The sequence below is a fragment of the Carcharodon carcharias genome, chromosome 13 (genome assembly GCF_017639515.1).
Source record: "Carcharodon carcharias isolate sCarCar2 chromosome 13, sCarCar2.pri, whole genome shotgun sequence".
Classification (NCBI taxonomy): Eukaryota; Metazoa; Chordata; class Chondrichthyes; order Lamniformes; family Lamnidae; genus Carcharodon; species Carcharodon carcharias.
Genome location: NC_054479.1, coordinates 130,279,236 through 130,303,104, shown reverse-complemented (window position 1 = coordinate 130,303,104; position 23,869 = coordinate 130,279,236). Strand labels below are relative to the sequence as shown.

Sequence of the window (23,869 nt, the reverse complement as noted above, 5' to 3'; positions counted from 1 at the left end):
TCACTGTCCCTTCACTGTCACTTGACCAAAATCCTGGAACTCACTTCCTAGCTGCACTCTAGGTCTACCTACATCTGTTGAACTACAGCGGTTCAAGAAGGTGGCTCAACACCACCTTCTTGAGAGATTCAGAATGGGTAACAATTTTTGGCCTAGCTAGCAATGTTGAAGTCCCATGAAATTTTGTTTTATATAGGAAGTCTGACGTTTTAAGAAAAAAATCATCAATGGAGCCATAGTTTGCATTATTTTTTTTATTGTGATCATTCATGGGATGTGAACGTCACTGGCTAGGCCAGAATTTATTGCGCATGGTGCCATTTCAGAGGGCATTTTAAGATTCAAACACATTGCTATGGGTCTGGAGTCGCATTTAGGCCAGACCAGGTAAGGATAGATTTCCTCCCTTAAAGGACATGAGTGAACCAGATGGGTTTTGATGACGATAATTGACAATGGTTTCATGGTTATCATTAGACTTTTAATCCCAGGTGTTTTAATTCAAATTCCACATCTGCTGTGATGGGATTCAAATCCAGGTCCCCAGAGCATACCCTGGATCTCTGGAATCTCCCTAAGAACACAAACACAAACGATAGAAGCAGGAGCAAACCAATGCCCTGTTGAGCCTGCTCTGCTATTCATTACAATCATGGCTGACCTTAGACTTCAGTTCCACTTTCCTGCCTGCTGTTCAGATCCCTTGATTCCCTGATAGACCAAAAATCAATCTCAGCCTTAAATATATTCAACGATGGAGGATCCACAATCCTCCGGGTTGGCAATTCCTAAGATTCACAACCCCCTGAAGAATTATTCTCCTTATCTCAGTCCGAAATGATTACCCCCTTACCCTGAGACTGTGCTCGCGTGTTTTAGATTCCTCAGCCAGCGGAAACAACCTCTGTGCACCCCGACAAGCCCTTTCAGAATCTGCTATGTTGTACTGAGATAAACTGTCTTTCTTCTAAACTCCAGAGAAATGGGGGTAGTGGAGGTAGTGGATCGAATGAAAATTGAAACAGAACAGATACTGGGAAGGCTGGCCATGTTTAGGGTAGATAAGTTACCATCCAGATTGCTTGTATCCCAGGTTGCTGAAGGAAGTGGGTGGAAAGAGCAGAAGGGGTTGCCTTAATTTTTCCAGCTTTGCTAGATATGGGGGAGGTGCCAGAGATTGGAGAGTGACAAATGTGATAACTTTATTCAAGAAAGGATGCAAGGACAGTCCTAGCAACAACAGACTAGTTAATCTAACATCAGTGGGTGTAAGACTTTTGAATCCTTAATCGGGGTGGGGGGGGTGCGGGTGGGGGGGGCGGAGAGAATCAACAAGCACTTAGGTACTCTTGAACTAATTAAGGAGAGCCAGCTTGGATTTGTACAAGGCATATCATGTTTGACTAATCTAATTACGTTTTTTGAAGAAGGAACAGAGAAGATTGATAAAGGGAATGTAGTGATTGTTGATATTCATTTGAAGAAAACACTTGACAAGATACCACATGAAAAACTGGTTAACAAAACTGGGGCCTGTGAAATAGGGTAGCTGTGCAATTGGATGTAAAATTGGCTGAAGGACAGAAAGTGAGTTGTGGTAGATTGTTTTTTGGATTGGAGGGAGGTGGGCAGTGGTTTTTCCCAAGTGTCAGGCTAGGACCACTTTTTTTTTGCTATTTATAAATGACTTAAACCTTGGAATACGGAGTAAAATTTCAAAATTTCCCCATGATACCAAACATGGCAAATAGTGAGAATGATATGAATTATTTGCAACAGGACATGGGCTAGCAGAATGGGCAGACAAATGGCAGATGAAATTTAATACAGAAGTATGAGGTGATACATTTTTGGTAGAAGGGATAGGGAGAGGCGAGAAAGACTTCATGGCACAATTTTGGAATGTGCAGGAACAGAGGCACCTGGGGTGCATATACATCAATCTTTGCAAGTGGCACAACATTGGGAGTGGTTAGCAAGGCAAATGGGAACTTGAGTTTTATAAATAGATGCATTCAGCACAAAAGCAGGGAAGTTATCAAGCTTAAGGTAGGCCCCAACTAGAGTACTGCATCCAGTTCAGGTCATCACACTTCAGGAAAGATGTGAAGATCTTTGAGAGCCTGCATAGGAGATTTGCCAGAATTGTTCCATGGATGGGAGGTTTTAATTACAAGGTTAGCATGGGATTGTTCTCCTCGGAGCAAAGGAGATTGAGGGGAGATTTGATGGAGGCGTACAAAATTATAACAGGCTTAGATAAAGTCGGCAAGGAAAAGTTCTCCCCATTAGCTGATTGTACAAAGGCTAGCGAGTACAGATTTAAGATTTTGGATAAGAAATGGAAGGGGAATGTGAGGAAGAACTTTCTGAAGCAGCAAATGAAAATGACCTGGATTTCACTTTTGTAAATCCAAGTATAGTACATGTATTGGTTCCCCTTTATCTACCTACTAGTTACATCATCAAAAAAACTCTCATAGTTTGTGGCTTTGAGGAGAGATTATGAAAATTAATTTCCGTTTTGTTAGATTTTGGTGACACACCCATAACTATGGGCTCAATATTAGGTTTACTTAACCTCAGTTAACTGCTGTCTGTAACTTCAAGACGATCTTAATTTTAGCGTAGTGCATTGAGGAACATAACAGTTTGCAGCTATATTTCTCCAACCATTGAGGTCCAGGTACTGACTGAACTATCAAAGGCATTGTGTGGCATGTTGTTGATGTTTTATTGAAGGGAGGGGAATTTACAGACCATAATCAAAGCTGCTCTTTTGATAATTAATTGTCAGTTCATATGGTTAAAGAAGGAAATCTCTCCCAACCTCCTTCGATTAGGCACTGTGATTGTTGAAGTGAAGTAAATGGGAAGACATCACAGAGCCAAAAGCAGCTCCTTGAACAATGTAACAATGCACTCTTTTCTGAAATAATTTTCCAAGGTGTGCTGGGTACCCCATCTTTGAGGATGATCATGCTTGTGTGGACGACTGTTTAATTATCCACCACCATTCGGAACTGGATGTGGCAGGATTACAGAACTTTGACCTGATCCATTGGTTGTGGGATAGCTTTGCTTTCTCATGAGCTGCTTCTTCTGTTAAGCATGCATGTAATCCTGTGTTGTCGCTTCACTTCATCTTTACATATGCCTGGTGCTGCGGCTTGCATGCTCTCTTGCACTCCTCATCCAACTTGGGTTAATCTCCTGGTTTGATGGTAATAGTACAGTGAGGGAAATTCCAAGCCATGAGGTTACATTGTGGTTGTGGTTGATAGATTGTGGTTGAATAAAATCCTGCTGCTCCTTGTGGCTGACAGCATTTCATGGAAACTAGTTTTGAGCTCTTAGATCTGTTCTGAATCTATCTCATTTAGCACAGTGGTAGTTCCACACAACACAACTGAGGGTATCTTCAGTGTGCAGATGGACTTTGTCTCCCCAAGGATTGTGGTCACTCCTACCAGTACTATCATTGACAGATGCATCTGTGACAGGTATTTTGGTGAGGGTGAGCCAGGAAGGTTTTTCTCTCTTGTTGGTTCCCTCATCACTTGCCATATGCCCAGTCAGGCAGATATGTCCTCAACCAGCTTGATCAGTGTTGGTGCTACTGAGCCACTCATGGTAATGGCATTGATGTTCCCCCACCCAGAATACCCTCACTGCTTATTCAACATGGAGAGGCACTGATTCATCAGCTGATGAAGGGCAGTAGATAATAATCAGCAAGAGGTTTCCTTGCTCATGTCTGAGATTTAATGGGGCCCAGAGTCATTGTTGAGGATTCCAGGGCCACTTCCTCCCACCTGTATACAACTTTGCTGCAACATCTGGTGAATTTCTCCTGCTGGTGGGTCAGGACACCTCCAGGATGTTGATGGAGGAATCTGGGACATTGGTTCTGTTGTAAGGTTGTTTGGTATCACTGAGGTCTGGAAGCTTGTATGGTTGAACATAAACCGCCTGTTAGTAACCCATAACTGCATACATATCCAAAGTACAAGCCTGCATGGGTGCTGTGTCCATGTTGGCTCCTTCCAGACTCTGTGACTGTACTCAATCTACCATCATGTGACTCTCTACATCAGACTGTGGGCAGCACTGTTTTCTAGTCCCATATCAACCATTGCTCTGCCAAATACCCTTATACTAGACCTCCTCCCAATTCTCTACCCAACATATTAACAGTACAATCTTTACCTACTATCCCTTTTGTCCTGCCTGAAGTCCCTGATTTATAAATTCAGATGGCCTGGAGGCTTGGCAATTTTTATGGATCTTGTTCTTGTCACTTCTGGAGGAATAGTAGTCTCAGTCTCAGTTGTTTTGGGTTGACTTTGGTGTTGAAGTTGCACTACTGTGTTCCTATACTTAGTTGTCTCCATTTGCTTTGCTTCTTGCGCTCCTTTGCGTTGTTTCTCTTTATCGACAATCTGTTTTGTTCAGACACCATGGGTTTGGCCCGTTCCTTCTGAAGGGAATGTTCACTTCATTCATTCCTAGAGTGGACTTGGGTTTTCTTTGCCTGTTGGGTCCACCGTGTTCTTTCTGGCCTTTGAAGTTTCAAAACTGGAACCTTCCTTACGCTTGCTTCGTAATTTTTGACAAATGTTTGTTAACTCTCTTATTTTCCAATTCTTTTACAAGTTTATGAACCTCTTCATTCAGCACAGCAACCACTCTGAGTTTAGTTGTCTTTGTTTCAGAGTTATCTGCTTTTAAAGTTTGGATTTGCCCTACTATACTACATGTCTCATCTTTCATGTTTCAGACTAGATCAAAGTTCAAAAATTTCATTGCTCTTTTCACAATGCTTACTAGATACTTCAGATACTGTAAGTTAATCAAATACTAATTTTTCATTAGCAAACTCATCTTCCGTACATGAAAGTTGGTTCTCTACACTGAAGTTTTTTTCTTAGCAGAGCATAATTCCTACGTGCTACTCTTCAAGCTCACTTTCCTCAATTTTACTTCTGCTTGTCTCTGAGGCTCTTCACGTTCCTTTGTGAGAGCTTCTACTTTCTCTTGTAGCTGTTCAACTTTTTCTTTACGTTCTCTGTTCTTGATTTTCATTTTGATCATGTTTCAACAACACAATGGTTCTCAGTACATTTGAGGCATCCAGTGCTTTTTCTTTCTTGTTCCTTGATCCACAGCATCCGAGTTACGTTTTCTAATCTATTTTTGATTTTTCTTTCTCTGTCTGGGGAAGAGCTTTGTCCTTGTTCTTCATTTTGATTTCATGTTGGCTAGGTCAGCCTCTGGCAAAGTCTTAACTTGCCTTGGTTATGTAATTGTGCTACTCACGGCTTCATTATCCATTTGCAACTTGGAAAGTTCTACTTTTCCTTTAAGTGCCTCCTCTTTTCCATTCAGCTGGTTTTTCAGTTCTTGAGTCTCTTTCTTGTATTTCTTGGCTTCCTCCTGGAATATGGAACATTGCTGAGACTTCTCTGCCAATTAGTTCTTCAGTTGGCTGAGAGTGACAAGAAATTCATCTTAGTTCTTTGCAGTCTTCCAGAGGAACAAACTTTGACCTCAGGAATTCTTGCAGCGTGTGAAGGTTCTTCAATAGGTTTTCCTTTTTCTTTTATGAAGCTCAATTACTCTGTTTCGAAGTTTCTTCTAATTCAATGGACTTTCCTCCGCTTTGATCTGCTGTTCTCCCATTCTGCTATTCAAGACGGTCTTCATTTCTTCATGCTGCTGAAGGGCTATGTATTCCCAATGCATTTGATCTTGAAGGACAATCAGCTGTTCTTTCAACTGTTTATTTTCTTGTTGAGCTCTTGTCAACTTAGGTTAAGCTTCAGTGCATTGCTTTGTTGCTATTGATAGTTCCAATGCAGCTTTTGCTGAAATAGTATTCAACATCCTTTTAAATTCCCCATGTTTTTCCATGGGTACGTATTGATTCTTCAGAGTCTTTTGAGGGGAGCAACTTCTTTGAGTACGTTTTTTGCCAGCTGTTGTGCCTGGCTGTACTTTTGGTTCAGTTACTCCAAATCAGTTTTGATATGAAAATTTTCCTGTAGATCAGCCTCATTTGCTTTTTCAAGTTTTGTTTCTTCTGGGTTACCTCAGATAGTTTTCCTTCATTCACAGCAAGCTGCATGCTCTACACTGCCACCTGCTGTTGCAGTCTGGATAATGTGGCAGTATTTTCAAAAAGCTCTTTTTTTTTTAAGCCTTTCGGCTGCTTTTCAGCTTCTCGTTTGTTCTGCCCTCAACTCTTTGGCTCATGCGCTTCATTGCACTGACATTTTCTTCAACCACCTGGTGTTTTGCTTGAGTATCCCACCCCCACCCCCCCCCCCCATCCCTGACACTGCGATCTCTTGCTCTTCTCCCACCACCCCCAGCCCTTTATTGGGAGTGTTCTCACTCTCTACACTCTCTACAATTTGGAGGTTAAAATATTTGTCCAAGGCTTTTGATGTCTCGTCACTGTGGTTGAAGATTCATCTATACCTTGTTTAAGCTTTACTTCATCTGCAAACACACCAAACAAGTGTAAAAACTTATTGGGCAGAATTTTCTGCCTGCCGGGAGATTGCTGACACTTTTAAAAATGTTAGAAATAGGAAAAAAATCCTTAACTTGTCCCCCTCATGTGACAATGTCCCACATGAGATGGGACATGTTCATAAATTACACAACAACTTTATTAAACTTTTTAAATCCCGACATGAAACCTCATCCTGCCAGTGGATGAAGTTTCATGGTTTTTCTATTGCCTGCCGGGACTCCTGGCCTGCCCGCCAACCTTAAGGTTGGTCGGGCAGGTCCTTTAATTGTTTTAATGATCCTGTCAATGGCCTCAATTGGCCATTGACAGGTCGGCAGGCACACAGCTGATTTTGCTGTGCCCCCGCCTTCCTGAAAATTTAAATGGGATGCAATGACATCGGGGGTTCCCTCCCAACGTCATCCCGTGTAATTTTACGCATCGGCAAGCGGGCCCGGTCCCCTGCTTGCCGACAGCAAAATTCAGCCCATTAAGTTGTACTCCTTTTGATTTCAGACTTAATCCTGATGTACTCCTGTAAGTAAACTTTTTACCCCAGAGGGTTGCAGATTCCTCATCATTGAACACATTTAAGGCTGGGACACACAGATCTCGGGTGTCTCAGCAAATTAAGGCATAAGGGGAGCTGTTGGAAAAATGGATTTGAAGCCCAAGATCAGCCATAATCATATTTAATAGAGGAGCAGGCTCAATGATTTGTGTGGTCTACTACTCCTCCTATTTCTTATGTTCTTATTTACCATCCATAACTGTTTTTCATAACAGGTGAATACTTCCTTAAAATTTCTTCTTCAAGATGGCTCCACTTGCTACCTTTTTTTTCTTCTCTCAGATTTTCCCATGCTTGCTGGGTTTTGGTGGGCTCCCATTGCACTGACAAGGCCATGTTTTAAAACTTATTCTCTCTGTAGGAAACTTTGAAAACAAGAAGTTTGGTCCCACTCACTGCTTTCTATAAGCCTGGGAATCAAATGGAAGGCGATTTTTTTTTTTTTAAGCTCTACCTCCTGCTTTCAAAACTATTTTTTCATTCAGTCGAGCTTGGTGTTATGGTGCTCGCTGTGAATCCATTGCTGTAGCTTTCTTCCAGCTGTGCTTTGGAATGCTAGTGCTGAGCCTGATTGCTGCCTCTTTTACAAGGTAATTTCTGCCTTTTTACTGAATATTACTCACCCTTTTTGTGATTTGGCGAGGTCCCTTGACTCCGCGTTCAATCAGGTCTGGCAATGGACCTCCACATGCCCTGATGGAGTCCTCCGGCCTCCACATTTGCAATGGAGGTTCTCGATCTCCAACCATATTTTCAGCTTTTTTGGCAATCTCCAACTGTGTTTTCAACTCCTTTTTAGGTGATCTCCATTTGTGTATTCAATTTAGGTGTGCTTCTTGCAGATCAGACTGCAGCTTCTTTAGTTTTTCATGCTTTTAGATTCTGGGTTCCTTCTCCAGCTTCTCTAGGATTTCAAGATCCACCCTTCACTGCCATCATGTTGTAGGGTTATTTGGCCTCTCACTAAGAGGCCTGGAGGCTTGTGTGGTTGAAAGTAACCATTTATTGGTAACCCATAGCCAGAGTACAGCCCTACATGGGGGCTGTCTACATGCTGGCTCTTTCCATACTCTCTTAATATGCTCAGTCTACCATCATGTAACTCCCTGCATCATACCATGGGTCGTACTGTTCTCTCGGACCACATGAACCCTTGCTCTGCCGAACACCCTTATACCACAATTCTAAGATATGATTTGGTGAGTGACTATGTCAAGCTGTTGCTTAACTGGTCCATAGGACAGTTTGGTAGCCCATTGTGTTTGCTTTAATTGGGAAAATTTCAAAAAGCACAGCCAAATTAAGCCTATAGTTTGACATTGAAGATTGATTTTTTTTCTGCTGGACACAAAAAGTACTTAGACTGTGCAAATATCATACCAACCAAATATAATGTCATTCGTGTTTTCAATCAAGCTTTGCTTCTAGCTTGGCATCAGCAATGCAAGGTTGGAACATAAGTAGTGCTTGAAATATTAATGTGTGAGAATCCACAAACACCCATTTCTGCAGGAAGTCTGAGAACAGACTTCACAAACTGTGCGTCGTAAGACGAGATTCTGGGGTCGCAGGTTCCGAGACAGGAATGGCTGGCGTGGAACTCTGAATGAATGCTAACAGTTGCAAGGCCCCCTTAAATCCCTGCGGTTTTTTTCTAATGGAGCCTTTAAGGGCTAGCAGCATGTCATCACTTTAAGAGGAGTGTGTCATGTTTCTTTTCAACCTGGAGCAGGATACAACAGACACAGCCCTGCTGCTCATGTCTTCAAGTTTTCTGTCCAAGTATATTTGTTCACATGTGCCTCAAATTAATAAATTAACACACAATATGTTTGCACAATCCCTTATGAGTGATTGGTACCTTTTTATCATTAAAAGAACCAGGACATAGTGTGCAACATAGTTCCTTCTAAACGACATGGTGCTCAGCCTGGTAGCAAGATTCAGTGCAGGTACAACATGGTGGAACCGTCTTATATCATGTTACATGGCATGAAACAATGCTCGATGTTCTGGTCAGACCAGCATATTACAAAAGGTACGGCCTATGCACAGATCTTTGAGGCCTGATTCCTGCACAAAAATCGGCTATGACAAAGTAATTGCATTTTTTAAACGCCTTGCAGTTTAAATATATCCCAGACTTAGCACCGTGCTCAACCTCTCTCCCACCCCCACCCACCCTCTCTCCCCCTCCCCCACCCACCCTCTCTCCCCCTCCCCACCCCCATCGCCCAGCAGATGAAGCCCAGCACCTCCATTCTCAGCAATTGAAGGCCACCCTCTCTCACTCAGCAGATGAAGGCCCCCCCAACTCCCCACTCCAGAACTCCTGCATTCCCCAAATTTTCACTTTGGGGTCAAATGACTTCTGGAGCTTTTAAAATAGGGTCACACAGGAAAAAAGTTTGGAAAACACCGCCATCGGAACAGGAGTAAGCCGTTTAGCCCTACCAACTTGCTCCACCATTCAATGAGATTATGGCTGATTTGTGGCATAACTTGTATGTATTTGCAAAATATAGAAAATAAACTCTCAATTTAGAAACAACTAGTTTCAAGTTAAATGAAGTTGTTGGGTACAGATAATAGTTTGGGTACCTACTTGAATCAATCAATGTCTTAAGCGCTTGGAGGTTGTTTTTGAGTTTGATGTTATTCCCTGATACTTTGTGTCTTGGTTGCTTTTACCTTTTGTGTGCTCTGCCAGCTGCAGAGATGGCATGATTCAGCTGCAAACTTGCCAGTGCATGTGCCAAAAAAAAACACTGGTACGATTCCTGATGCCAAACTTAGTGTAATGGCCTACAACAAATTTGAAATTGCGTGTATTTGGAGGACAATTGTACAAGGCAGCTGTCGAGTCCAGCTGCATTCAATCAGGCATACGTTGACCTTTACACATTTGGATTGTGGGTTTCTTTTCTGTTTTATTAAATTCTTCTCTCATCTCTCTGTATCCTTGAAAAATTCCCAAAGTTATTGAACTGGTCATTTATTTTCAGACTTCAGTGAGTGGAGCTTTATAATTGGGTTTTGGGAGATGTAGCCCAGCATGTCTAAACACTTGAAGGATTACATGGATTTTACTGAATGTCACTATGTGATGGTACAACTGAGTTGGGACTGCCCTCCCGATGGAAATTGGGTTTTATAGACTATGCCAAGGGTGGCTTAAAACCTCAGAGCTTTAATGATTGTTAATAATTAAGTGCAGGAACCAAAAGTCATAGTTGAGTTGTCTGCTCTCTTGTTTTGTGTTAGGTCTCCGCAGTAGACTCTTTGGAGGGGCAGCTGCTGCAGGTGGAAGGACTGAGCGACCTGCGTCTGGAGCTCCACAGCAAGAAATTGAACATGCACCTGGTCCTGATTGATGAGTTACACCGCCACCTGTATATTAAATCCACAAGTCGTGTGGGCAGTAAAAGCCGGGACAAGAACAGAATCGGGTCAGTATGAAATGCAACTGAGGACAAATAAAATATGAGTGAGAACAGAAATAAAAAGCAGCAAATGCATAAAACTAAAATAAAACCAGGAAATGTTGGAATATGCAGCAGGTCTGTTGACATCTATAAAGCCCAAATTTCTGTTAATGCTTTGGTCACGACTGAAAAAATGAATCCTACTGTTTGCACATGTCTCTGGAGTTGCTCTGTTTTTTGAAGTTTAAATAAAGGGGCATTGTGTATTTTTTTTTGAGAGTGGAAAAGTCATTTGTAAGACTGTAAATGCTCCAGTGATGTTTCTTCAATACGATATGTTATTATTGATTAGTCAAACCTAAAATATGGGAAGCGGAGTTGTCAGTAACTAATAGTATTCTCACGATAGAAATCTTTCTTCAGATTAGATGTAGTTTGAACCACTTGAGATCTGCTGAATGTCATATTGCTCTATGCTCTGCCCCGGGAAGAGTTGTTTGCTACTGTGATTATGTAATAATTTCTGGGGGAGGTGGTGGCCTAATGGTATTGTCATTGGACTTGTATTCCAGAAACCCAGGGTCAAGCTTTGGGTTCCACCACAGCAGATGGTGAAATTTGAATTCAGTAAAATTCTGGAATTATATGGTTAATTAATTAAACCATATGGTTTACTAATGCCCTTTTAGGGAACGAAATCTGCCGTCCTTACCTGGTCTGACCTGCAGCCATGTGGTTGACTATTAAATGCCCCCTGAACAAGGGCAGCTGCGGATGGGGTAATAAATGCTGACCTTGCCAGCAACTCCCACCATGAATGAATTTTTTTTTTTTAATCAGCATGTTGCATTGGACTGGCACAGATCCCCCAGACTGTGTAACAGGCTTCTCAAGCTCAGGCTGACCTTTTTCCCTTTGGAAAGGAAGGAAAAGTACAAGGAAATTCACTCGTAAGGTTTCCTTTCTTTTCTCTCGTGGCCCATTAAAGGCTAGTATTGACAGGGCCCTCTTTTTCTTCTTGGCCTGTGTAGAAACTCCTTCAGTAGGGCACTTTATTAAAAAAATCCTTCAGCCATGTGGTTGATTCAATTCTGCTTTCCCTCTAAGTTGTCAAAAACATTTTGCATCCTGGTCTCACTGCATGTGGGCACGAACTGCTTTACTATCTGAGGAGTTGTGAATGGTACTAAACACTGTGCAATCATCAGTGAGCATCTTCAGTTCTAACATTATGAATGAGGAAAGGCCATTAATGAAGCAGCTGAAGATGGTTATCCTAGGTCAGGTGCTTGCAATGTGCAGCTCCCGAGCAGCATGTAGCACTTTAACATCTAGTTTGCAGCTCCCTACTTTTTCAAGTTGGATCGCCTTAACATGGAAAAATGCCTAAATAGTAAAGTAAGTGCTGTGTTTTATTGTGAGGATAAAAGGCTATTCAATGTGCTGCACTTCAGATTTTCAAATGATTGTTCTAACAAAAAAATCATTGTACTGTAAATAAGTGTGTTGATATAGCTGGACTATGGTTATAGATAATGCCTTTGATTTGTGGAACAGGCTTTATGGTTGTGACAAATATTGTTCTAATGTAGCTGTGATGACGAATTTTTCTATATGTGCTATTGGAAGCTTTTTTTAATCACATGAATCGATAGCCAATAAAATTGACTTAATTCTCTGCATCTTAAGTTAAAGTTTGTTTTAAAGAATACTTTATTGACAAAATTATTGCAAAACACATCAAAAAGCAATAATTAGAGTTAGATCTAATTTACTTTTGATATTTTTTCTATTGGGTAAATTCAGTATATTGGCCCGTAACTTCTGATCGTCAGGGCAGCACATCTGGTTATTTGGAGGTGACCCTAAAGGAGCACTGGGGACACCTGTGCAATTCTTATCTGGGAACTTTCCATGAGCAATTGTCCTGCACTGGGGACCATCTGAAAATGCGATTTAAATTGGCATAGAGCAGTAGTTACCCAGAAAAGGTTAGAAGAATGAAGAGCACTTTTAGCTTCTGGGTAACTATCATACTGATCTCCCCTGACTCCCAATGGGACCCCGACTAACCTCCACCACCACCACCACCACCGCCCCCCCCCCCCCCACCCTCCCCAACCCGGCAACCCACCCACAGGACCTGCATGTGACCTCCCGACTACAACCCCCCACCCCCGCCCACCAATCAACCAACTGCACCCCTCCCCCTGCCCAACTACCCATCCTCCCCGCGGCGCGCCCCCCCCCCCCCACCCACCCACACACACACAAATATCAAGTGCCATAAAAAAAGGGGTGGCATGGTTTACTCATCCTCGACTGAGCTGCACCTGACCATAGGCTTCGGGAACGCGCTGTGCTACACAGACCTTGCCCGGCTTGAGTTGGAAGTTCAGGCGAGATTGGACCATCAAGCTAAGTATTTACAAGCAGAGTGACAATCCAACTCAATTGCTACTCCACTTAAAAGTTACTGGTCATTATATGTGCAAATTATTCATTCTACCAGAGACACTTGACAATTTGCCACGTATTTGGATTAGAAATGCTGAATTTTTGTCTTGGGGCTCCTAAGTTTTTTTGATTTTGTGCATGTTTTGTGAAGTCCCTTGAGGTTGAACAAAAGTTGCTCACCCCTGCCCTAGTGCCTTAGGCACGACTATCTTCAGCTGCTTCATTAGTGACCCTTCATCCATTGTAAGGTCAGAATTGGAAATGTTAGTTGAGAATTGCATTATTTGGTTTCATTCACAACTCTTCATACTGAAGCATTCTGTGCTCACTGGCAACGAGACATGGACAATATACAGCTTGAAAATGGCAAATAATATGTGCACCATACAAGTGCCAGGCATTGACCATCTCCAGCAGGTGAGAAGCTAGGCAGATTCACTTGACATTTAATGACATTTCCATTACTGAATCCCATACCTCCAAATCCTGGGAGGTTACCATTGATCAGAAATTCAACTTGGACCAGCCACATAAACCCTGTGGCAACAAGAACAGGTCAGAAGCATGGTATTCTGTGGCGAGCAACTCCACTCCTGACTCTCTGCAGCCTTCACGCCATCTGCAAGGCACAAGTCAAGAGTGCGATGGAATACTCCTCGCTTGCCTAGATTGGTTTCTGGGTTGAGATGGTTGGCTTATCTTAAGAGGCTGAGTAAATAGGGCTTGTACTCTCTGCAGTTTAGAAGAATGAGAAGTGATCTCATTTAAACAGAAAAGATTCTGAAGGAAAACAGAAAATGCTGGAAAAATTCAGGCCTAGCAGCATCTGTGGAGAGAGAAACGGAGTTAATGTTTCGAGTCCGTATGACTCTTCAGAGCAGGTGGTGGCCTAATGGTATTGTTATTGGACAAGTATTTCAGAAACCCAGCAGAATGCTCTGTGGACCCTGGTTTGAATCCCACCACAGCAGACCTTCTTCAGATTCTGAACGGTTTTGATAGGCTGGACACTGAAAGGTGATTTCCCCTGACTGGGGAATCTAGAACACTGAGGTACTGTCTAAGGTGAAGGGGTGATTAGTTAGGACTGAGATGAGAAATTTCTTCCCTCAAAGGATCTTGAATCTTGAGAATGCTGTAGCTCAGAAGGTTGTGGATGCAGACTTAGCCAGATTTTTGATCTGTCGGGAAATTAAGGGATATGGGGAGCCAGCAGGAAAGTGGTGGATTAACAATGATGGTATGGTAGGCTTGAGGAGCTGTAAGGTCTACTCCTGCCCTTATTATGTTCTCATTCTTGGATGAATGCAGCTCTATAACACTCAACACCCTGCAGGACAAACAGCCCGCTTGATCATCCCTTCCCCTTCTCCACCACCGGCACAGAGTGACAGCAATGTATACCATCAACAAGTAATATTGCAGCAACTCACCAAGCCACCTTTGGCCGTACCTTCCAACCCCACAATCTCTATCACCTAGAAGAACAAAGACAGCAGATGCGTGGGACGCCACCACCTGCAAATTCCCTCCCCAAGCCATGCACCATGCTGACTTGACACTATATGGCTATTCCTTCATTGTTGCGGGGCCGGGAACTCCCTACCTAACAGCACTGTTGGTCTTCACATAGACTGCAGTAGTTCAAGAAAGCGGCTCACCACCATCTTTCCAAGGTCAAATAGAATTGGAAACAAATGGTGTCCTTCCCAGTGACACTTGCATCCCATGAAAGAATTAAACAGAAGTGTGCATGTGTTTCCATATCCCTATTTGTTGAGCAATATATTGCAGGTGTCTGCCAGTGTTGGTATATAAATGTTCAAGGCCTGTGCAAACCTTTTTCATAATCTTTCATTCTTGACCTATATTCTCTGCTCAGCCAGGTCTTTTTGACTGATTCATTTGAGTCCCTCAGTGTGCAAGGTGGTAGTTCAAATGTGTTTATTTCATATCTAAATAAATGCGAAGCAATTATTCCTAAATGTATTTTATCTCTCTTTATTGCGTCATATAGCACAGAAGAAGCCCATCGTACCTGTGCTGGCTCTTGGAAAGAGCTATGCAATTACACTTACACCCCTGCTCTATTCCCATAGCCCTGGAGATTTATCTTAAAGAAACTGTGTAACTCCTTTTGCAAGTTACTATTGAATTTGCTTTCAGCACCCTTTCAAGATCACAGCAACTCGTTGCAAGAAAAAAATCTCATCTCTCCTCTGGTTTTTTTGCAATCATCATGCCGTCTTTTGTTTTCTGTCCCACAACCTTTTTAAGTGGACTCGCCCGCTTTATTGCTTGAATTCATGGATGCAGTCATTGAAATTTTGGAAAGAATAAAATGTGCTTAGAAATAGTTTAGTGAAATCCAATTATGCTTTCAATATCAATCATTGAAAATTGGAAGGAACTTGAGGATTTTTTGTAGTTACAGGCAAACTTCTAGTCAAAGGATAACTGATAACAAGGCCAGTGCATTTAGCAGTGATATTGATTATCAGCTGCCTCATTTCCATCACTACCCAAAGAAAATTCCTCAAATAAAATCCTGTACCGAAGAAAAAAAATTGCCTACTTCCTTATTCTCCAGCCAGTGAATACTATGCTCATTGTGTAAAATGTTTTTGCATAGGGCATAATGGATTCTATATCTAGTATTTTAATGGTTAACAAACACTTACGAAAGTGGTGATGCATGCAATGAGAATTGTATACAAAGTTTAACAGGCTGTAAGAATTTACGGCATCAATGATTCAGAATTGATCTTTGGTGAACACCTTTGAGCAACAGAAACCCTTTTCCAGTTAAATAAGATCTAAAGCAATAACCCACAAGGATTTTCTCCAAAGATGAAATAGTAAAACAAGATAGATTCTGATGTATTTCATGAGGGGTGGTCATATAAATAACTGTCATGAAAACACGCATCAGTCAATATCTCATACAGGGAACTTGGATTTCTCTGAAACCGAGGTGATAGATAGATTTATTTGTCAACTGATTGAAGAGGAGCATTTTCAATAGTTTGGGGAGCGCAGGACACAATGGATCGTTCCAACCAACTTTGACCTGATTACAGTCCTTGGTTCTTGTTAGTGGTTAATTGACAACTGCTTTTATTGAAGCAGTTCGGCTGTGGGTTACAGGAGCATGGACCTGTGGAGCCTGCACTTCGATAGACAAAATATTTTCAGATTGTAACAAGGTGCACAGGAAGGGGCAGCACCACTCTGGCAGTGTAAAATCTGCATGTTGCATTTGTGAGTCATTGGCCTCTCGTTTATCTTCATGAATAACTGTGATAACTTTGCATTTTTTGCTTTTATCTCTTAAAGTTGTCCAGTGCCTGCAGATGCACTACTATCTGAAAGGAGAATGGAAACTGACCTTATTCCTGACATTTGCCAGCGTAATACTGAAGTGCCTAGCAGAAGGCACTCAGAATAGGCCTGGATGATTCTATTAAAATCTGGCTCCTTTAATTTTCCCTCGTCATGTGAATAGCAAAAAACTAACAGAGTTTCTACTACATTATATGGCAGAAATTATTGTATGTTAATTTTTTAATCAGATCTGCAATAATTGCAATTTTTGGAAACTGATCTTCGATCTAAAATGGTGAATAAATAATTAGGTCCAAGTTGTTTGGAGTAATCCATTGTGTCTTGCACTCACCAAACTATTTGAAATGCCCCTTTCAATCAGTTGGCAAATAAATACTTTGCTCCCTATCACTTCAGTTTCACAGGCATATCTGCAACCTCTCTGAACTCAAACGCAGGATTTGAAGTGTTTCACAAATACTTTATTGATGAATTAGCTTCTTGGATGGAACTGATTTGAAAACAGTCCTAGAATGGGGAGCACTTCCATTTTGAGGCACTGTGCCATGTGAGAGTGGCCTAATGTCAAGTTAAATTACTTTTCATTTGATTCAAAGTACAATTCAACTTGTAGATGCAGTTCCCTTTTTGTTACTCTTCAGCTTTTTAAATAAAGCTCTGATGTTCATGAATAACTAACTCAATCTAACCCATATTTATGGAAAACCTTGAAGAATAAAACGTATCAAACGTTACAATGCTTTTATGCCTGCTGACAGCTGGTGCAATAAAAACATTTTGAGTTTTAGTTACATTGATTATACATCCAGTTTACATACTTTTTTAGTTCTCAAGATGCATTTAATTTCTATGACATTATTTGGCAAAATTATTGCTTTGTTAGTTTAGTCAGATCTGGAAAATTGCCTTTTCTGGAAACTAATGAGTTTAAATCTAAAATAATTGACTGGATGTTTTTTTATTCAATTTCAGCCTTGAACATTTTGCTCCTAACTTTCTCGTAATACCTAATTGTGGGCATACTAATGACATAAACTAGTCACACTTCAATTAGTATTTATGTTGTGACCGAGATGATTTGAATTATCAAATAATTTGAAATAGAATGATGGACTGGTGCAGCACAGTAGGAGGCAATTTGACCCCTTTTACTTTTTGAGCTATCCAATTAGTCACACTTGCCCCACTTCCTCTTTTCCCCAGAGCACAATACTTTTTTTTTCTTTGTAATATTTATCCAGTTCCATTTGCGAGTCACTACTGAACCTGCTTTCCCCCACCCTTAGTGTTGTTTCTGATTCTTTTGCCAAGCATGTCAAATTTGTTCCTCCTGGTTACCGACCCTTCTGCCACAGGAAACAGTTTCTCATTCGGTCACTTAGTCATACAGAACTTGAGTATTGCTGAAAAAAGAAACATCGCAGCTTTAAATCTTGCAATCATCAGGATGCTTTGCAAGAATACCAATTTAAGGGGAAAAGAACAATTTATGCTGTATGAGAAGAGAGTGCTGATTGTTTGGCACATAGACTCTGATAGAGTCGTTGCCAAGGAATAATACACCAGTGAAGGTGGCTGACAGTTATCTGTCAAGCAATGTTTGAAATTTAAACTAGGCAGCTTGACCCTGATTGGTCAAGGCATTGCCCTGAGGAATGAGTCAGTGAACGGCTGTCACTTATTTTGTTTACCTGAAACAGGCACAATGTGTGTACATGTTCTTTCTGTCCTCAAAGAACAGTGCCCTGTGTATTATTATATGTGGCTTCCAGTACACGCAAACGTGCTACACTGCAGGCCCAATTAACAATCTTAAATTGGTTGTCAGTGTAATTCTTAGCACAATGGACAGCATATGCTAAATGATCCTCAGTCGTGGAATTACATCTCATGTTGGACACAGTTTTAAGTTTTGCAAGCCTGGGGTGGTTGGGTAAGGTCTGTACCTTGCCCATTACGAACACCGTCTGGAAGATGCTGCTTGATACGATTCACTAGTCTTTGTTTTTCCTTTATATTAGTCTTCTCATGAAGTGTCCTGATGAGTGCAATACTCAAGCTTCTCATTCAAAATTTGAATTCAGGTTTTAGATTCCTGGGGCACTGGGACTGGCTCTGGGGGAGATGGCACCTGAACAAGCCGGATGGGTTGCACCTGTACAGAGCCAGGACTGAGATTTTATATTCATTGACAGGATGTGGGCTTTGCTGGCTGGGTCAGCATTTATTGCCCATCCCTTGTTGCTCTTGAGAAGGTGGTGGTGAGCTGCCTTCTTGAACCGCAGCAGTACATGTAATGTAGGTACACCCATAGTGCTGTTAGGAAGGGAGTTCCAGGATTTTGGCCCAGCGACAGTTAATGAATGGCGATATATTTCCAAGTCAGGATGATGAGTGACTTGGAGGGGAGCCTCCAGGTGCTGCCCTTGTCCCTCTAGGTGGTCGTGGTCGTGGGTTTAGAAGGTGCTGTCGAAGGAGACTTGATGAATTCCTGCAGTGCATCTTGTAGATGGTACACACTGCTGCTACTGTGCTTCCTTGGTGGAGGAAGTGAATGTTTGTTGACATGGTACTAATCAAATGGGCTGCTTTGTCCTGGATGATGTCAAGCTTCTGGAGTGTTGTGGGAGCTGCACTCATCCAGGCAAGTGGGGAGTATTCCATCACACTCCTTATTTTTGCCTTGTCGATGGTGGACAGGCTTTAGGGAGTCGGGAGATGTTACTCATTGCATGATTCCTAGCTAGTGCTGTTGGGGAGGGTTTAAACTAACTCAGCAGGGGTGTGTGAACCAGGAGAGAATATTAGAAAGTAATACCAGTTGTGCACAAAATGCTGGGAGAGGCAGAAATCACTAAAATAGAGAATAGTAAGTTAATAGATGGAGTCGGAGTAGGGGAGCAAGTAATGAATTCTAAATCTGGGTTACACTGCATGTATACAAATGCGTGGAGTATAGTTAATAAAATTGCTGAGTTACAGGCACAGATTGCCTTGTAGATTTGTGATGTGGCAATAACAGACACCTGGCTTAAGGAAGGGTAGATCTGGGTACTAAATACTCCTGGTTAAAAACTGTTCAGAAAAGATAGGAAAGGGAAAAAAGGAGGAGGGGTGGTATTTTTGGTTAACGAGAGCATTGCAGTACTGGAGAAAGAGCATGTGTCACAGAATTCAAGGACAGAATCAATTTGGCTACAGCTAAGCAATAAGAAGGGTGCAATTACATTGCTTGGTGTAATGTATAGACCACCAGCTGGTGGGAAGGATATAGAGGAACAAATCTGCAAGGAAATTAGGTGTAAACATCATCGGGAAGTTATAATGGGGGACTTTACTTACCAGTATAGACTGGGATAGGGGTAGTGGTAATGTAAAGGGCAGTGAGGGACAAGCGTCCCTCGATTGTATTCAGGAGAATTTCCTACAACATTGTCCAGTCCAACAAAAAAGGAGGCACTGCTAGACCTGGTTCTTGGAAATGAGGTGTACCAAGTAGATCAAGTGACAGTGGGAGAACATTTACAGGACAGTAATCATTGTATCATAAGGTTTAGGATGACGGTGGAAAATGACATTGATCAATCCAGAGTAAGAATAATCAACTGGCGGACAGCGCACTTCAATGGGGCAAGAACAGAGCTGGGCTGGATAGATTGGAACCAAAGAATGGCGGGAAAATCAGTAGCTGAACAATGGGCTACCTTCAAAGAGGAGCTGGTTTGGGCACAGTCAAGTATGTTACCTTAATCGGGAAGGGTAGGACAAACAAATCCAGAGCTCCCTGGATGACAAAGGCGATAGAAATTAAGATAAAGAAGATAAAGTGTGCAATCTTGGGAGTCATATTGGGTTCCCTGAGACAATAAATCAATTCTCCAGAACAACAACAGACTCTAAACTGAATCTCTGCAGTTTGTTTGGTGCAGTATAACTGCATACTTGGTTTCCTCGCAACTACTCATTCATCACTTTTTTTATTTTATGTTTAAGGAACTAACATAATCACCCATTGACCCTGGCAGGTTAAGTGGCACCTTCCTACAAGCATTTCCTCACAATACGTTTGCTTCCTTTCTTTTTTTTTGAAGTTGGGGGGAGCCTTGCTCTTATATTGTATTGCTAATCTGTCACTTCAAACTGACATTCATTCCAGCATATGTCTGCTCCAAAAACTTTAAAGGTGTCTTTAAACTGTGTCACCCAAGTATATGATTCTGACTTCTTCTGGCCATCGCATTAACTTGACAATGCAACCGCAGTGATCCAATGTGCTGTAATTTTGATCCTTCACTGATGATTTTGATCTTGCTGGTAAAGGCAGTGGTAAGTGAAGTATTAGCACTTCAATTAATGCTTGACTTGGTAATTTGACAGGATGCCGATCATAAGCCAGTTACCTAAAATGTTCACTCTATACTTCTCTCTCCAGAAATGCTGCCTAACGTGTTAATTTGTTTCCAGTGTTTGCTGCTTTTATCTCAGCATTTGGTGTTTTTTGCTTTGTTGACTTGATACTTAGCTACTTAATTTTTGGGGCAAAAATTGATGGGAATTTTTTTTTTTGTACAGCTTACTGGGGAAGGATACATCTCCTGTTCCTGTTATTGATGTCAACTTGGTATCAACCTCTCGGAAATTTATGGATAGCTCACAGTACAGTAACTCAGGGAGCACTGCTGGTGAGTATCTCGATCCCTTAAGCAAGTTAATGATGGCTGTACTTGAAGTTTTGCTTATAGGATAATGTAGTAGTGATCCGCCTATGGGCGGGTCCCCTGCTTATTTCGCTACACGTCGTGGTCTTGCACTTTCCTCTTCAGCTGCTTGTAGGAGCCTCTCGGTTTCTATTTCAATAAGCGAAATGAGAGGGAAAAGAATATATTAAGTGGTTTCCCATTGCCTTCCTCCTTTGCTGAAAGGAAAAACAAGTCCTCTTCCCGAAGGATCCGCCACCTGTTTAGTTTTTATTTGTGTCTCAAGTTCTAGCTTTTCTGCCATTAGCACCAAACATTCTACTGTTTGCCATAGTTCATAGTCCTGGGGCCTGAGGCAAATAATAAAAGGGCAGCGATGACTACCCCCGAGATCTCAAATGATGCTGTTGGCTAATGTAGGCTAAACATGGTTAAAAATTTATCGAACCGATTTATATTTTAGAATATTTGACATTTATGAAGTGACAGAACTTGTAAGGTAATGGCAGTTTCAAGTACATTTGTATGGGCAGCAGACCTGGTGGTAATTGAAAACTTTTGCTCAGGAGGCCTTATGTAGTTGGGATTAATGCGCTCAAGGAGAAACGTAATGCAAATATTCTTCATGCCATTTAATTGAAAGGCATGCAACTGTGAGCCTGCAGCCAGTAAGATTCCCACAGAGATTGGGAAGTGGCTGCCTTGGTCAGTAATTATACACATCAGAATTTGCAAAAGTTACTTTGTTGCATCATTATTTTTGCCTAAGCATATTATAATATTTGTTTTATTTTCCGGATTCATGCACACTGGCTAAGGTTGGGTAAGGAAAGCATAATAAGAGGCTGTTCTCTGCTTACAAGATGTTCTAATAAAACAACTTGGTGAATCCATGAGCTATGTAAGGAATAAGCATGTTGAATGAATCTTTCCATCAACTCCATAATAAAGGACTGCCTTAAAATGTACTAAGTTAATAGATGGAGTCGGAGTAAGGGAGCAAGTAATGAAGTCTAAATCTGGGTTGCACTGCATGTATACAAATGCATGGAGTATAGTTAATAAAATTGCTGAGTTACAGGCACAGATTGCCTTGTGGATTTATGATGTGGCAATAACAGAGACCTGGCTTAAGAAAGGGTAGATCTGGGTGCTAAATACTCCTGGTTAAAAACTGTTCAGAAAAGATAGGAAAGGGTAAAAAGGAGGAGGGGTGGTGTTTTTGGTTAATGAGAGCATTGCAGTACTGGAGAAAGAGCATGTGTCAGAGGCAAGCCAAAGAGTTGTCAGAAGCTTACAATATTGGGTTGTCTCTGTGTCTTATATTAATCAGTCAAATATATTAATTTCCATGATTCTGTGAACAGTTGTACAAACGAATCCAACCTATTCCCCAATCCCTGAAAATGATACTGTGTACTGTTGAATTAACCTCTCTGTCAAAGGTGAAGTTGGATACAGAATCTGTGATTGAAGTGCTTTTTTGATACAATATCAGATTAAGGAATACACATGGTGCTTGGATAGATTTTATTAGCTAATAGTTTAAGTTATTACAGACTTCAATTGTATAATCATTTCAAAATATAATATAGTAGCTCTGCATTAGCTGTTCTAGTGGATTCCAAACTAAGTGACATTCAGCATCCAAGATTTTATGGTTTCATTTCTTCTGTAGCAGAGAGATTGTATGCACTATTGAAAGGTATTAATTGGCTACATTTAAAGCCTATTTCAGCATATTGCTGTTAAAATATTACCTTCAAGTTTATTTCTTGATTTCATACAATTCCATCCTTTCAAGTTGCCTGTATTGGCATTGGACAGACCTGCCTCCCACTGATGCTCATGATCACCTCTGGGATTATTTGTTGATTTTTAATGTCTGACTGTTGGTATGATATTCCTCCTCTCTTGGGCTGACAACATTTCATTCTGGTATATTCAACATTGCATGTGCTTGGTTGCATTTTTGGACTACAAATATTTTTTGGTTCAGCATCTATTTAGTTCTGATTATGCCTATGTGGAGTGATGCGAGATATTTTCTAACATTAATGGTAGTATATAAATGCAAATTCTTGTTGTTTTGCTGGAGGGTTCCCAAATGTTCCTGATCTCTTCAGGCAACATGGCCGATTCATTCAATGGCCTTGGCAACCTGGACTTTCATGGCTTCACCATCTAGCAAAAGTTTCATGTTTTGTTGCTCTTGAGAGCGTTGTATGAATGTTGCCAGAGTTCTAGTTTTAATCCAAATGGATTTTCCTAGAATTCACCTTGTATACAACAAAGAAAAGCCATTTTTACAATATTCTTGTTTGGGGAAAAATGAAAACTTTCTTTTCGTGACTTGTGAATTCAGGACAGCACGCGTCAGCATACTCCTGTAGTGATGAGTGCATCAAATTGGTCGAAGCTGAGGTAGCTATGGGGCAAAATGCGTTCCTTACCCATAGAGGAAAGACAAAAGGTACATCAAGCTCTGTGAGAACCCTGTTTTTAAAATTTTCTTTACTGTTGATATATCCAAGTATACTCCACCTGGAAAATTTTAGTTCATCTTCATGTAGTATTTTATTTATTTCTAAAGTACGCAGCTGAAAAACCTTTTCATATTTGCCTTGAAGTTAGAACTGGAAAGTTTATGTCATCACTTAAAAACACTTTGCTGATTTTGGACATTAGGCTAAACTCTGTTATTTTTTGCCTCCCTTGGTTTGTACTTTTGAGGTCTTATGGGTCGTGAACCAGTGACTTATTTACCAGTACTAGCAATACACCATATTTGATGCCAAATGCATATTGAACCACTTCTGTCAAACTGTTTATGCCCACTAATTTCAGAAGTGGA

At 41.2% G+C, this 23,869-nt stretch overlaps 1 protein-coding gene across 1 annotated transcript in view; it reads left to right on the top strand.

The window, feature by feature from the left end:
- The window catches only part of exoc4 (exocyst complex component 4), a 525,449-nt gene that overhangs the window by 54,763 nt on the left and 446,817 nt on the right, over window positions 1-23,869 (top strand). The window contains exons 3-4 of the mRNA XM_041202882.1: window positions 10,356-10,540; window positions 20,891-21,000. Of these exons, the coding sequence (XP_041058816.1) occupies window positions 10,356-10,540; window positions 20,891-21,000 (295 nt within the window). The remainder of the gene's footprint in view (window positions 1-10,355; window positions 10,541-20,890; window positions 21,001-23,869) is intronic.